General features: G+C 22.4%; 5 protein-coding genes across 5 annotated transcripts; 4 read left to right on the top strand and 1 right to left on the bottom strand. All coding sequences in view use genetic code 6, as the record gives it.

Annotated features, from left to right (window-relative positions):
• The first annotated feature begins 2,197 nt into the window (after positions 1-2,197).
• Positions 2,198-4,660, top strand: TTHERM_00723460 (hypothetical protein). Its single transcript, XM_001031824.2, has 2 exons — positions 2,198-2,302; positions 2,372-4,660. Exon 2 carries the CDS (start codon positions 2,406-2,408, stop codon positions 4,623-4,625), a length of 2,220 nt encoding a protein of 739 aa, XP_001031824.2. The 5' UTR covers positions 2,198-2,302; positions 2,372-2,405; the 3' UTR covers positions 4,626-4,660.
• Positions 4,661-5,125: 465 nt separating this feature from the next.
• Positions 5,126-9,299, top strand: TTHERM_00723450 (hypothetical protein; the record flags this gene model as incomplete). Its single annotated transcript, XM_001031823.2, has 10 exons — positions 5,126-5,698; positions 5,876-6,700; positions 6,764-7,007; positions 7,058-7,340; positions 7,397-7,505; positions 7,563-7,841; positions 8,003-8,356; positions 8,415-8,799; positions 8,853-9,166; positions 9,225-9,299. The coding sequence occupies exons 1-10, from the start codon at positions 5,171-5,173 to the stop codon at positions 9,297-9,299; spliced, it is 3,396 nt and encodes a 1,131-aa protein (XP_001031823.2). The 5' UTR covers positions 5,126-5,170.
• A 472-nt stretch (positions 9,300-9,771) lies between these two features.
• Positions 9,772-10,143, bottom strand: TTHERM_00723440 (hypothetical protein; the record flags this gene model as incomplete). Its single annotated transcript, XM_001031822.1, has 1 exon — positions 9,772-10,143. One exon carries the CDS (start codon positions 10,141-10,143, stop codon positions 9,772-9,774), a length of 372 nt encoding a protein of 123 aa, XP_001031822.1.
• Positions 10,144-10,868: 725 nt separating this feature from the next.
• Positions 10,869-12,281, top strand: TTHERM_00723430 (hypothetical protein; the record flags this gene model as incomplete). Its single annotated transcript, XM_001031821.1, has 1 exon — positions 10,869-12,281. One exon carries the CDS (start codon positions 10,869-10,871, stop codon positions 12,279-12,281), a length of 1,413 nt encoding a protein of 470 aa, XP_001031821.1.
• A 909-nt stretch (positions 12,282-13,190) lies between these two features.
• TTHERM_00723420 (hypothetical protein) lies at positions 13,191-15,095 on the top strand (the record flags this gene model as incomplete). The annotated part of the gene is made up of 2 exons (XM_001031820.4): positions 13,191-14,724; positions 14,779-15,095. Exons 1-2 carry the CDS (start codon positions 13,272-13,274, stop codon positions 15,093-15,095), a joined length of 1,770 nt encoding a protein of 589 aa, XP_001031820.1. The 5' UTR covers positions 13,191-13,271.
• Between the last annotated feature and the right edge of the window lie 725 nt (positions 15,096-15,820).

Raw genomic sequence — 15,820 nt, 5'->3', positions numbered from 1 at the left:
CTTTTTTTAAAATGTTTAAAACTACTTTTTTAATTTACTATTTTGAGCAAGAACATTATCATTCATAGAAATTTTACTTAAAACCTTAACTAGATAAATCATCATCAATCATGAATTTAATATTAACATTACGTATTGATACATAAAATACTTAATTATTTAGATATTTTTAATGGTCTTCCTCTTTTACTCTTAAAAATTACATTTAGTTCTATATTTTAAAAATAATTACCTTAAATCTTTCAATTTTTGAAACAAACATTATTAATATCTATTACCATTAAGCAAGTAAAAATAATAATGTTTGATTAATTTTTCAGTAATATATTAGTTTGGTTGAGTAGTAGATGTTAAGGTAAATATACAAAAAATTAGAAAACAAATATGACTAACTATAAAAATTAAATATTTTCAAAAATTATTTTTTAGTTTATTAATATATCTATGAAACTTTTTTAGTATAAAATAAATACTATATCTATAGTTTTGACAAATAAATATTTATCAATATTAAAATTAATGTAAAATATTTTAAGAAATATTTGATATTATTTATTTATTATAATTGCAATTTAATAATAATTATTTTTATTTCATTAATTCTGATAAAATAGTTAAATTTATATAAAATAAAAAAGGTAAATACAAATTAAATTGAATATTAAAGCTTTTATTTTGTAAATTAATATAAAATTGAAAATATTATGACTCATTTAATTTAAATAACTTTTAAATAATATGTAATTACCTTATACAAATTAAGCTTATATTACTCTAAAATATGATCATATATCCATTTAATTTTAATATACCAGATTATAAATATTAATTACTCAAATAAAATTTTAATTTAAACAAAATTTTATTATGGCTAGAAATTAATAATTAAAGATTTTTCTTCGCTTCAACTCAAAAACAGCTTTGGGATATTCAATACTTAAAAGCTAATAAATAATAATTAAAATTTTAAAGAGAAAATAATTGTCCAATAATATATAAATCATTATTCAACAACAACTATATTTTATAATTAAATTTTTAAATACTCTATTAACTGATTATGTAGCATTTGTTAACTATTATTTAAATTTTGAAAAAAAAAATTTTTTGCATTCATAAAATTAAAGACTGTTTTTTAATATATAATGATCAAAGTAAAAGAATTTATGGTAGTTAACTAAATATTTTAGTTGTAGAAAATAGATTGAAACTCATAAAAAATAAATTAATTTAAATTTAAATTTATCCTGTTGATTTGTTCTTAAAAAATTGGATAAATAATAGTAATTATAATAATGCAATAAATACTAGAATATATATAATTACTTTTTTAAAACTAGGCTTATGGCTAAAAAATAATTTTTTAGAAAAAGTATAAAGCCTAAAACTATTATTAAAATAACCTTTTTAGTTAATTAAAATTTGCTCCAATAGAACTAATTTAGAATTATTTTTAGGCTTTGATAAAAATATATTTTTATTTTTACAATCTTAAGCTGTTGAGAATAATAAAACTCAATTTTTATACTTCTTACTCAATGAAATTTGAGAATTAAGCTGATTTTATGAGAATATGTTGATCTTAATTATTAAAATTTTAAGATAATATTTATGTATTTCAATAACTTAGTAAATATTTTTTGTTATTTTCATAGTTCATTTATTTTTATTTTATCAATAATTTATAAATAGCTCTTTATAAGTTTCTTCTAAATTTTTTATCAAAATACATTGATTTCTTTATTATCAAATCAATAAATTAACTAATTATTTAAAATTATCTGAGTAAATATTTTTTTTGAAGAAGTTTTGCAAGATTCTCTTTAGTTTTTTTTTGGAATTTCTAATTTTATTTGAAAAATTACTAAAAACATGTAATAGCTACATTTACTTTAAAATAGAGAAAAACTCCTATTATTTTTGTTTTATTATTCAGTGTCGAAATTAATGTTCTGAATTTATCTTTTTTTTAGAGATTCTAAGAATAGATATCTCTAAAAATTATGAAATGTATTGATAAAAAAATTGGTATCAGTAATCATAGAACTCATAGAAAAAATCTTTTGTAAGCTAATTATAATCAAGAAGATAAAATAGTACTACAAATAAAAATACTATTAAAGATCTATTTATATTTTTAAGTAAATTTGTAAATAAGCATAAAAGTTATATAATAATTATTATTCTTTAAAAATTTTGAACCAGCTATAAACAAATATTTTGTCCAATCATTTAATTCAATTAACAAAATCTTAAAAATAAATTATAAACAAACCATTTAGGAAAAGAGACAAAATAAAAGGTAAATGAAAATTTAAATAACTATTACACTATTCCTTTGTAATTTATTCATTTTTTTTATTATCGATAGATTATTTTATTCAAAATTGTACGAATAAAAAAGTATGAGCAATCAAAATAATAGCTACCAATAGTAAACACATTCGCATAATTAAATAAAGTTATAAATGGATTTAGCACAAAACTTAAAGATTTAAATCATAATGAATTTAAATAGGCCTTAAGGGATTTAGATGATAATAAACCAAAGAAATTTAAGCCTTTTTGTTCCATATACTTTATAGAATAAGATAATAAATAAATTTAAAAGCTCATTTTAGGGAAAAAAATTCGAATATTATGTTAGATAAAACATTATTGATTGGCTTTAGAATAGTTCAAAAAATTAAAAGATAGCAATTTAAATGTAAGGCGATAAATTGTTAGGTGGCGGATGTGGATAATCAAAGAATGAATTTGATTAAATTACTGATGCTGTACATAAAGCTAATGTAAACTAATAACTAAAAAGGCACACTATATTCAAAATAGATGATAATTTCTTAGAAGAATATAATCAACAAAAATAAGAATGCTTAGAAATAATTAAGAGTATGTAAAATAATACATAAAAGTTTACTTTTAATACAATTTAGCTTGATGATGATGAAAAAGATTTAAAAAGTTAAAAAGAAGATTAAAAAGATAAAAAAAGTGTTAAAAGTGATAAAAGTGGAGCAAATCGTAGAAGTAGTTTATTGCATATACCTGATGATCACTAAAATGATAAATAGCAACATTCAATGAGCAAATTTAGCTTATACAAAAAAAAAGAGGAAGAAAGTGAAAGCGAAAGTGAAGAAAGTGAAGAAAGTGAAGAGGATAAAGATAAAAACAGCAATCAAGAATAAGATAAGGATAAAAATGACAATAAAAAAAACATATCTAGTAAAAAAGATGCTAAAAAGAATTAGTAAGAAAATAAATTATAGAAAGATTAATTATAAGATATTGATGAAGATGATGATGCTAAAGATAGTGAGTAGTATAACCTAAGGGCAAATATATTCTAGCTAGAAGAATTTATTTATAAATATAGAAAGAATTTAGGTGATGATATAGAAAAGTATAGGCATTACTTCTAAGAGATATTTGAAATATACTTAAGTTTTTCATTTCTAAGCACAAGTTAGTCAAGCTGTGATGCTAAAGATCTTATCAATCAATAGAAGGAAAAAATCAAAGAAATGAGAACAATAGTAGAGAGTTAAAAGGACAATTAGCCTGCACTTGATATTGTTTTTTACTTACATTTATTTGAGAAAGTGAGAGATACAGATTTTGTTATTAAATAAAGTAAAAATTTAAATAAATTAATGAATTCTTGCAAGTATTTAGCATCAAAAATTTAATCTGCAGCAGAAATAGCAGATAAAACTAGTAAAGGATAACTTATTACAGGCATTGGTGAATTGATTTAATACTATAATGGTATTACTTAGGATATCGACTCTGCCACATAAAAAAATTTTTTTAAGTTGCTTTTTAACATTTCAATTCATAATGCGAAAGCAAATTTAAAATAGACAGGAAAAAGGACATTAAATACTTCGAATTAAATTGTATTTTACATCTCTAAATTTAAAGAATTGTTTGAAGAAAATAAGATTCAAGAAGAAAAATAATTGCTGACATATTTTCTTCTTAAAATAAGCTTTTTAATTGAAATTCTTTTGGAAATTCACAATTAAATTTATCAAGAAAAAAATGAATTTTTAATTTAAAATAAAATGGGAGAATTTTAAGAGTAAACTCATAATTTACACACTGATGAAGTAAATCATTTTATAACAATATTAACATAATATGTTAGAAAAGATAGTTTAATGGACAAATTTAAGCAAATTATTAATCTCTCTATTAGCGATATTTACTTTAAGTTTGCCAATCTCAAGCTGCAAATAGCCTTCAGAAAATTGTTGATAGCAAATTAACAAGAGTCAGATCCTATTTATAAATTAATAACTATGAGCTTATTTAAATAGTATATAGAAGAAAATGATGATTCAGTTAAAATCTTATTGTATAGTGATCAATCTTTCTAGTAATTTGTTAACCATAAAAAGAAGAAAAATCCTTCCAATAAAGATATATTAGAATGTAATCAATAATTTATTTAAGAATTTATAGAGATGAATAAAAATTGGAAACCTTAAACATAACATGATAGTAACCATGGAGATATAACAAAGTCAATTAAATCTATGACTAAATCAATAGAGACTGCTCTAAAAAATAATTCAAATTACATAGACAAACAATTAAATTAAAAATTAAAATTATGATGAATACTAAGAAATATTTAAATTAAAACCAGCAAAAATTAATTAATATATTAATACTTTATATATACATAGTTTATTTATGTAAAAAATAGTTTTTGATTTTAATTGAAAAGAAATGAAAAAAATATTTTTGAAAAATTTTGCCATTCAACTAAGTTGCATTTTTACAGTTTATTTTATATATTAAAAATAATTTATAATTTTAAAATGAATTTGCTTGTTTTATAAAAAAGTTTGTAGTAACTTATTGTAATATGAATTTTCTTTATTTAAGATACATTTTTTTGATTGGTATTCTTAAGTAATCTTATTATTAAATAATTGAATATTCAAAAATATACAAAGTTATTTTTTGATATTAATATTATTCATATATGAATGGATGAAAAAATTAATGATAAATAGATAGATATATAGATTGATAGATTGTTTGATTTATTAATGATTTGTAAATTTAACAATATTTCGAAGAATTTGTTAAAAGTTTTAAAAATTGATTCTTTATATTTTTTTCAATTATTTTACTGAAACTTACATACATATTAATGAATAAAAATAAATAAAATTCATAGTAGAATATAAAGTCAAGCTAAAATTAAAAGCGAACCTAACCTGTACAATCGAATTCAAAGAATGCTGTACAAGGTCGTTCAGCTTCCCCAAATACCATTATTGGTGCAAGAAATTCATTGTCAAGAAATTAAAACAATAGTAGTATTGGAAATAATAGAGATTAAATTGCAAGTGAAGGTTCGAGTTCTTTAAATCAAAAAGGACTCCGTCCTACTTAAGCTCAATAAAAGACAAGTTAATAAGTTTAGCAATAGAATTAGTAATCATAAAGTTAACAATAGTCAATGAAGAATGAATCTACTGGTTAAATGCAGCACTTTTAGGGTGTTGCATAAGGTTTATATTCAGAAGAATATCCTTTTGATTAAATAAATAATTTGATACACGAGTATCTGCTAAAGAACAACTTAATTAAAACACTTGATACATTTTAAGATGAGTTAACTTAACCACTATAGCCTTACGATTAGAGTAAAGGATATGAATTTCAGCTTATGGAAGTAATTAAAATTATAAAATATACATTTATATAAAAAATAATTCAATTCATATAGAAAAAAGAATTAGTTAGATTAAAAATGTTATATTAGTTATAGGAATAAATAAGTCTATCTTTATTATAGCATTTCTAAAAAATATGATGATTTTTCATTTATTTTATTTAAAATTAAATTTAGCATTTTAAGAAAGGAGAGAGAGAGTTGTTTTTTAAAAAATGGAATAGATTTTTGCCACTTAGTATTTTAATAGGTGATGAAAAGGTTACAAAGTTAGAATTTTACTTGCAGATTTACTTCTTTATCTTTCCAATCCATCCTTTTTTTAATAAGAGAGCAGGATAGATCAATGCAGAAAGCATAAATAGCTTCAAAGAGTACTTAGATAACAGAGGAGCTGCTCTTGCAAAAACGAATGAATTTTTATAATATTATGCCTTACCATACATTCCAAGGCCTCAAGAGCATCAGGCTTTATAGCACCTTTTTACAGAAAACTGGATATAGAGTTTAAGACTTTAGTTAAATCAATTCTTAGCCTCTCTCTATGATAATTAACCACTGCCACTCTTATTTTACATATATTAAAGCTATTGGTCAAATATTAGTAACGCTACCAATAATGAAGGTAATAAGAATTTTGGAAGTGCAAATACTTTTGCATAATTGTAGCAGCAAAATTAGATAAATGCAAATGGCTAATTTCAGAATATTGCCATGCAAAAAGCATAAGAGTAGATTGTTATAAATAATAATAACAGCAGTAGCGATTACATTGATTAATCAGCATATTTGAGAGGACAAGGAGCAGGAAATGAAGCTAATTTGAGTGCTCTCTAAAACGAAAATAGGGAACTTGTCAATGTAGTCAAGCAGTTTAATGAAAAGTATTTAATGTTACAAAACTAAAATAGGATAGTATCAGAATAAAACAAATAAATTATTATTGAGAGTCATCAAAAGTGGATTGCCACAGCAAATGAATTAGTTTTAATATCTAAAAACGTAATAATAAAATTGATAGATAATTCATGAAAATTGAAATCAAATGTATTTTTAAATATAAAGTTGAAAGCCATGATTGATGGAAATACAATGAAAGGTATTCCGTTTAATTAAGAAGTGCTAAATGCATTGTAAACTAGGATAGATAAATTTGAAAGCTTTTTGAACACAAATATTGAAGACCTTATTTCATAAAGCTAGGACATATCGCTGTTTGATAAATAAAGTTTTTTAAATGATCCTGACAATGGCACAAATTCAGACTTTTTAGTTAGCCCAGGTCCTTTAAATTTAATAGGAGGCTAAAGTAATTAAATCAAAGTCAAAAGTTTATTTTAAAGAATTTTTTCAAAAAAGATTTCTAATTTTAGGCGATTGTTCACGATCCTCTAAAATATGAGAACCCTTATTGTGCTTTAGACTTTTAGAAGATTAAAAATTTAATAATAAGACAAGAGGATCCAATATTATGCTGTGCTGTCCTCTAAGCTCTAAGATGGAGAGTCTCAAAAGCAAGAGGAGCTTATGTAAGAAGAGAAATAGTTGTTACTTATGCAACTTTTAATCTGATAGGATGTGATAATCCTGAAGATTAAATATTATAAAAAGCCTTATTTTAAAAAGATTAAAGAATTCAAGAGTAAATTTCAATATATTTGATTTTTTTATTAAAGCTCATAAAATTTTTTTATAAAGATTTGCTTTGAGATTGGTAAATGCAATGGCGTCTGATTTTTATGGTAGAACATATCTGATAAAATCAGATAATTTGGCAATAATTCTTATAGATATTTTAAGAAGCGAGGTTATTTTACATTCTTAAATTTATTTAATGTTTTCAATTTTTATTAAAATTATTTAGAAAGAAGACAGTTTTACCAGAAGGAATGCTCTAGGTGCTCTATAAAAGCTTTCTCTCAGAAGAAAGCCTTAAATTGTTATGATTAACAATAATTTAATTTAATGGATTGTTAAAACTTTAAGAGATGAAAAAGACACTCTTTCTGAATATTCTTATGAATATGCCACTGCATTATTTATGAATCTCTCATTAAGAAGTAGCGGTAAATTGAAATGTGAAGATCCTAAAGAGGGTGTTTTAAATGTATTAAATGATTTACTTGAGCATGAAAATATGCAGGTAATTTTTAAATTTAATAAAAAATGGTTTTTCTATTTTATTGAAAATGAATAATGTAAAGATGTTTTATAAATTTGAATTGAAAAAAGCATATTAAATTAAAAATTTTTTAAATTGGAATATTTAATTTAAATAAAATTAATAAATTAAATTGAAAAAAGGTTAGAACATTTGTTAATGGTACTCTATATTCTCTTCTCGGTAGACAATCTTTAAGAGAACAAGCACGTGCAATGGGTATGAATGAAATACTTACATTGCTTATGGAAAGTAGTGATGAAAGATTTACCAAGTAAATCTAATATATCATGGATTAGTTAAACAAAGAAAAACCTGATGATGATGCACTAAGTGATTCAAATGAAGAAGATAACGATGTTGATGACATAGATGATGAAGAAGAAATCGGAGAAGATGAGTAAGCAGATGATTTCATAGAAAATTCTAATAATGTACCTTTGGGAGAGGATCTGCTTGTCAATAACTATAAGTTGGAAGGAGCTGAAGCTATAAAAGTAATTTACATATTTAGATTTATCAGTATATTTTAAATTAAACTATTTTTTTGAATAGTAATAAAACATCACAAAGAGAATTATTTAAGAATCCCATAATCAAAGGATGCTTTCTTCTGCAAATATTAATGTTCATTAAAGTTATGCAGGCTATTAAAGAGGGATAACAGATATCCCTTTCAATAGACCAGCTACGCCATCTATGTCCACAAGCTATATTAGTCACACACAGAAAACAAGCTAAAATTATAGATCTCAGCCAAGCTAGCAGCAACAAAGAAACACAACAGCAAATAAAAATATAAAAGCCGCTATATCGCAAAGCGTTTCTAAAGATGCAAGTTAAAAAAGCATAATAGAATAGTAATAAGGGTTTATAAACCATTAAAATAATAACTAAGAGATTATTCAATAAAATGAGCAACCATAAGAAGAGGAGAGAAGTATGATTAGAATTACTTTTTATTAATTTCATTTGTAAATTGTATTAAAACAGATATTCCGTCTGAAATGAGATCCAGACCAAAAATTTTAAGAACCCCAGCAGGAGGAGAAAGATAGAGAATAGAATAGTTATAAAAATAATACGAATAATAGCAGCACTAAACTTTTGTAGAATAAGCACATACATACAAAGATGTTAAAAAGGATAATAAATAAAAACCTCCAACAGGTAAATAATCCCCAGAAAAATCTTAGTCTCCTCCAACTAAGGAATAACAGAAGTAGCAATAGCAGTAAGATTAGTAAATAGAGTAGGAGTAAAGCGAACCATAAATTGAGTAGCAATAGTAGTAATAAGGAGAAGTGGTAAGAAACCAGAAAATAAAGTTAACATATTTTAATTTAAATTATTTAATTATAAAAGGTATAAGATGAATTTAAGTAGGCGTTTGAATCGAAGCCCAGAATACCTAGAACGCCTCCAGGTCTATTAAAATGAAAATCTATTTATAAAAAAATATCAATAAATTTTACATAATTTATTTTAAATTTAATATTTGTATTTATTTGTTCTCAGTCTTTATATAAAATTGGAATTAATATAAACACCAAGGTAAAATTATTTATAGTTTTAAAAATAGCTAGCTAATTAGTTATGTATTTATTTATTTGCTAACTGAGAATATCTATAATAAATTTAGATTTTAGAGAAAAATGTCAATTCTTAATAAAAATAAAATCTACTTTTATTAATTTGTAGGGATATTCTAATAAATAATTAAGTAAATCAGCCTAAGCATAATAGAGAATAAAAATATTAAGATTTTTATTTTTTAATTTAAATTAGAATAAAATAATAAATATAACTCAATGTAGATTGATTAGTAATATACACATACAAATAAAATTTTATATAATTCTGTTCACTTTTTACTCCATTAATTTACTCTAAAATATTTAGTAAATTTTAGTCATAAAAAAACTTCTTTATCTTAATTGAAAGCACTTGTATTGATTTCTTCTTAAAATTGTGCACAATCAGATTTTTCAGATGATGATATTTTACTCCCTTAATTATTTTTTCTTTATTATTCATATAAATTGTAATTTCCTGGTCCAGGATTACCATTTCTTGGAGCTTAATAAAAACAATCTCCATTTATTATTTAATATTCAGTTTTACTACCAAAAGTAAATGACTGCTTATTTTTATAATAACAACTACCAAAAGTATCAAATTAGGATGGTAAATTATACGATCCACTCCCAGGATTATCATTTAGCTTAAATATGTCATTTCTTTATGCTCTAGGAAATGAAGGACTTGAATTATTTTAAGACATTAACTTTATGTAAAAATTCTTTTTATTTGTGTTTTCTTATGATAACAACTCTTTATTAATTAAATATTATATAATTATATTTTTGAAACAAAATATATGTTATTATTTTAATCCTGATGAGTGCTAACATATAGAAAATTACTTATTTATTTTACTTTTCTAAAATGCCCTAAATTGAAGAATTAAATACTTTTTTATTATTAAAAAGTACAAGCTTAAATAAATATTATTTACTCTATAAATCAAAAAACTAGATAAGACCTCTGATGTAAATATTTATGTTTAAAATATCATTATATTAAAATATTTTGAAAGTTTACTTGATTTTTATTGAATATAAAAATATTTGAGAGCCTATAATATATATAAATTTATCGTGTAGATATTATTTATAGATTACTAAAATTTATAAAAGAAATCAAATTTGTATCATTTAATTGAAATTACATATTATAAAAAATATTAAAAAATCAATTCATAATATTCTTTTATTTTTCTAAGAATCTGAAATAAATTCTATGAATTTTTTGGTTGATCAAAAAAAATTATAATAATTTGATAATCTGCAAATATTATCAAAATATATTATTTGTTTGTTTGTTTTGGTATTTATTATAAGTAGAAGAAACAAATTAAATTCCAGCAAAAATCAATCAGAAAAATTTTTAGAAAAGAATATTAATTGATCAAAAACTAAAAAGTATTAAATCTTTTTAATAAGAAGGATGGAGATGATGGAAGATGATGATTACTATAGTGATTCGAATGGAATGGTTCACTGTGGCTATCACATAGATAAAAAGGCTAGATATATCAACATATCCTAGATTTGTGATGTGAGTGACCGCTTGGTTTGCTAAGAGTGCTATCTATTTTTGAAAATGCATTCAAAAATGTTTGATTGTAGCTCTTTTGTGGACATTGATGATATATTTGATGAGAATTACTAATTTCATGGATTGAAAGGAATCACCAAATAACTTGATTAATTAAATAATTTGGAAAAGGTTTAGATGAAATACATGAATGACATCGAGATGTTCTATGAAAATATAAAAAGAGAGTTCGTGGAGTAAGTTGATTAGTGTAAGAAGAAAATCCTTTCTTTGTTTACCATATAGCTTGATTAATAAAACATTTTCAAAGAGCAATTAGAGTAGCTTTTACGTTTTGACTCTTTTCGCTATTTTGTTAGAACAATGAGCACTCACCCTCTTTAGTGTGAAGATATAGAACAATTTCTTTAAGAATAATTCAAAATATCACAAACGCTTGATGAAATCACACAAAACTATATTTATTCTCCTGAAATGATTTAATTCTTTGCATAAATAGAATAGCTCAAGAAGGTTAGCAAAACAAATAAGCTCAAGGATCTTATAAACGACTTATAGCTTTAGTAAAGCTGCAATACTTTCTTTTCTAGAAATAACAACTATTAATTTACTAATCGATAGCTAGTTGAGTAGATCCACCACATAGATTCCAAGCTCTAGATACAGCATTCCAGAAAAGACTCATTAGATGAATAGCTCTAATTTATTGAAAAACAAAAATAAAGTGTAATGGAAATTTAATCAGAAAGTTTTGAAGACTGTGACATGTTTTTTTTACCATCAATTGTTGAAAACCGAAACATCCAATAAGACAGATAGAATATTATCAAATAAAATCATAATAGATCATCCACTGGCTTTTTATAATAGATAATAATTCCTAAATAAGTAAAATACTAATTATTCAGCTCTAGTCCCCTAATTAATTCTTATACTTATGAATTTGGTGTTGAGTTTCTCAATTAACCTCAAAATGAGTGCTCTATTGATATAGTTTAAGAAAAGAAAAAAAATAAATCAGATTTTAAGTACATCATAAATAAAAAACACGATTTAAACATAGAAAGCTCGTTTTAAGACATATTTAATAGCTGTAATTCTCTAATACCAGGCTAGGTTACTTAATTTAATATTAGAGTAAATATATCTAAAAAAACTATGTTAATCTACAATCAAAGCTACAAGAAAAATATTGAGCTTACAAACTTAAATAATCATACAAATTATAGACTATCACTAACTTTTACTGAGTAAAGCTAAGTAGTCTAAATAAGATTAACAGGAGTTAAATTAGTTTTTTGATAATAATTATAATATATATAATTTTGTAAATAATTATTCATATAATTTATGTCTATCTATCTTTAATAATAAAGTATTATCCTAAAAAAAACATTAAATATATTTTTATTTATCAAATTATTTATTTATTTTTAAATAGTCAAATTATATTCATTTTTAATATTTTCCTCAACAATAAATATTTCAAAAATGAAAAATGGAATTTTAATTATAAATTAAACTTAAAAATGCAAGATTTCAGCTTTTAAAAAATAAGTTTTTTTAAAATATATTTTAAAATTTAATATTTATTTTATGAATGAGTATGCTTTAAATATTATCTGGATGGTTTTTTATTAAAATTAATTATTTTATTTAAAAAATAGATATTTAAAAATAATCTTAAAAATTTTTAATGTTAGTATTATAATATGACTCCCACCTAGAGTTTTTGTATTAAAAAATAAAAATGAACATTATATTTATATATTTTATGGATTAAAGTACAACTTTAGTATTAATTAATTAACAGTAAATGCTCTACAAAGAGTTAATTTGCTAACATATATCTGTTAAAATAATAAAAAAAATAATATGTATTTTAGTCACTGATAGTTGGTAATCTTTATATTTTTTAAAATATGTTGATAATATTTTTTTAAAGCTTCAAAATTAATCTTAACACAATTCAATATTTTAAATATTATTAATATGAATTACAATATTATTTATTTCTCCAAGAATGGTATTTATTGTCTATTAATTTCAAAATATATACGATTAAACTAAGCAGAAACATATTAAATAAGATGGTTGATTATTATTTATTAATTATATTTTCGAAATTATAGTTTGAATTTATGGATTTAAAGATCATTAAATAATCTTATTTAATGCTTTTGTATTTCTAATAGATATTTAAAATTTTTGAAATCAAAAAAAACTTAACTCCACTTCTTTGCAATTTATAAAAATCATAATAAATTAATAATTGTTTTTAATTATTTAAAAATGGCTTAAAAGTAATAATTTTCTTCCAATAATTATTAATACTCATCAGACGAAGAGGAGGATGAGGATCCATATCAATACAATCACAGAAATTAGTATTAAAACCAACACAACTAGAATGACGGCTAAGATGAAGAGGAAGACTTAGACAACGAAGATTAAGAATATGAAAATCAAGAACATGAAGATTATGATTAAGAATAAAATTAGTAAGAAGAAGATGATGAAGAAGAAGAAGATGAAGGTGAAGGATAATATAATGGATATTATTAGAAATAAAATTATAGAGGTGATGATAATGCAGAAGAGGAAGAAGATGAGTAATAAGAATCCTATGCAAATAACCTCGAATATAAACAATAAAGGGAATATTTTTCAAATTAACACTAAATAAAAGAGCAGTCTGAAGAAGAAGATGATCACTAAAATCAAGATTAGCAAGAGGATTTGGACAGTGAAGAAGAATAAATTAAATAGTATCAAGAGTTCTTGAAGCAATAATAGATAAAGCAGTAGATGAATTTTAATAATCAAAATCAAGGTGCTAGTTTAAAAAATACTTAACAAAAAAAATAATAAATTACTTCAGATCATGAAAAATAATCTAATTTAAGTTAACAATCCACAAAGATTTAAAAGAAAATAGAGTAGTCAAGCTCAGGAAAGAAATAAAATGTAAAAAAAGCTCAAATGAATAATTTTCTTGATAAAGAAAATATAAAGAATAAGAGCAATTAATAAAATAGAAACTACTAATACAGCGATGATGAGGACAATTAAGAAGAAGAAGATGATTCAAATTAATAGCTATCCAACAAATTCTAAAAAAATAATCTTTAACAAACTCAATAGAATCCAAATACCTTTAGCTTTGGAGCCAACAAGAGACCTGTCAGTGCTGTGACAAAGTAAGCAGATAAAAGTTAATAGTAGAGCTTAAGTGATCCATAAAATAACTATTAATTCAACTAGTTGAGCTATGAAGATTAAATAGCTGATTTAAAGAGAAAGATGCAATAAAATATTGATTTCTAACCAAACTAAAAAAGATTGCAAATTTAATAAAATAGTCACCAAATAAATAATGATGATTTTAACAACTTTGTTTAGGAAGATGATGCAGAAAACTCTAGCGAAAACTCTTTTGATTAATACAACTCTTAAAATCACGGAAAAGAAAATTATTTGGCTCCAAAAATGAAACATTTGCAACATGTCCCTCGCCCTAAGTCATCATATATTGTTTCCAATAATAACTAAAGCAATTAAAATAATTAAGTATAGTAAAACGTTTAGAAAGGACCCTATCCTTATCTTAAAAAAGGAAGCTCAGCTGCAGGTTTAGCTGTTAGCAGAGTCAAGACAGCAAGCACTACTAATCTGAATAACTCAAGATATAATTCTAAGACATAATAAGAAAGTACTGAATAAGAATATGATAGACCATCAACAGGTAAAAAAAAAAATTATAATATTTAAATTTAAATTATTTTTTTTTAATTTTTAGCTGCTACATATAAACCAGTTTATAAGATGTCTATGAATGAATTCAAAATTAAAAATAAGTAATTTGATTACACAAACAAAAAGTTCAAGACAATCCCAAAGAAAAGTGATCCTGTTAGCAGATTCTAAAGTATGCAGCAAGCATGGAAATCAAATAAATTCCTTAAAAGCAATAATAACACATCCTCTTCTAAAACCACAACAAGCGAAAGAGAAGGAAGAAAACTAAATCTTTAAGAGAGAATTTCATCTTCTAAACCCTAAAATGTGTTTTATCGTTACATGACTAAAAATGATATAATTAATTAATATGTTTGAGCAAAGTTAAAATATATTATATTATTTTAATTATTAATTAATCATTTATTTATAATATATTTATAGTCAAATTCTTTATTGTTATTAACTAAAATTTCTTTTGTTTGATTAAAATTAAATTACCTTCATTAATGATAGCTAATATTGCACTTAAAAATGAAGTCGTTTCTTAAAACAAACAATAATTTATCTTGAAATATTTTGGTTTTATTAATGTTTAACAATTAATAATTTATTTCGATTATAATATAAGCAAGAGTTTCTTTATTAATTTTAACCAACTATAAAGTTAAAATATCCTCTTTAAATACTTTAAATCAATGCAATATAAATATTTTTGAGAAGTTAAAATATATTAATTTAATTTTTAAATAATACTTTATTTTTTATTATAATTAAATTCTATGTTTTTCTAACCAAAATGAATTAGATCTATTTAAAAAATTAAAATCTATTTATAAAAATAATAGTTCATAGACAATAATTGATTTATAATTTTAAAAAAAAGCATTTTCTATTTTAATATTTATTAATTTTCAAATACTTTTAATATTGAATATCAAATAATAACTCATTTTAATCAATAATATGCAATAAATTTGTTTATATTTTGCTTATCAAAAGTAAAAATTGTAGTAAAAAAATGACTAAAAATAGAATTAAGAGTTGAATTTAAAATATTTTTAAAATCAGGTAAAACATTTAAATATAAATTTTAAATAAAA

This window comes from Tetrahymena thermophila, assembly GCF_000189635.1.
Source record: "Tetrahymena thermophila SB210 genomic scaffold scf_8254362, whole genome shotgun sequence".
Classification (NCBI taxonomy): domain Eukaryota; phylum Ciliophora; class Oligohymenophorea; order Hymenostomatida; family Tetrahymenidae; genus Tetrahymena; species Tetrahymena thermophila.
The sequence above is the reverse complement of the archived record's forward strand: the minus strand, read 5'-3'. Positions and strand labels throughout refer to the sequence as shown.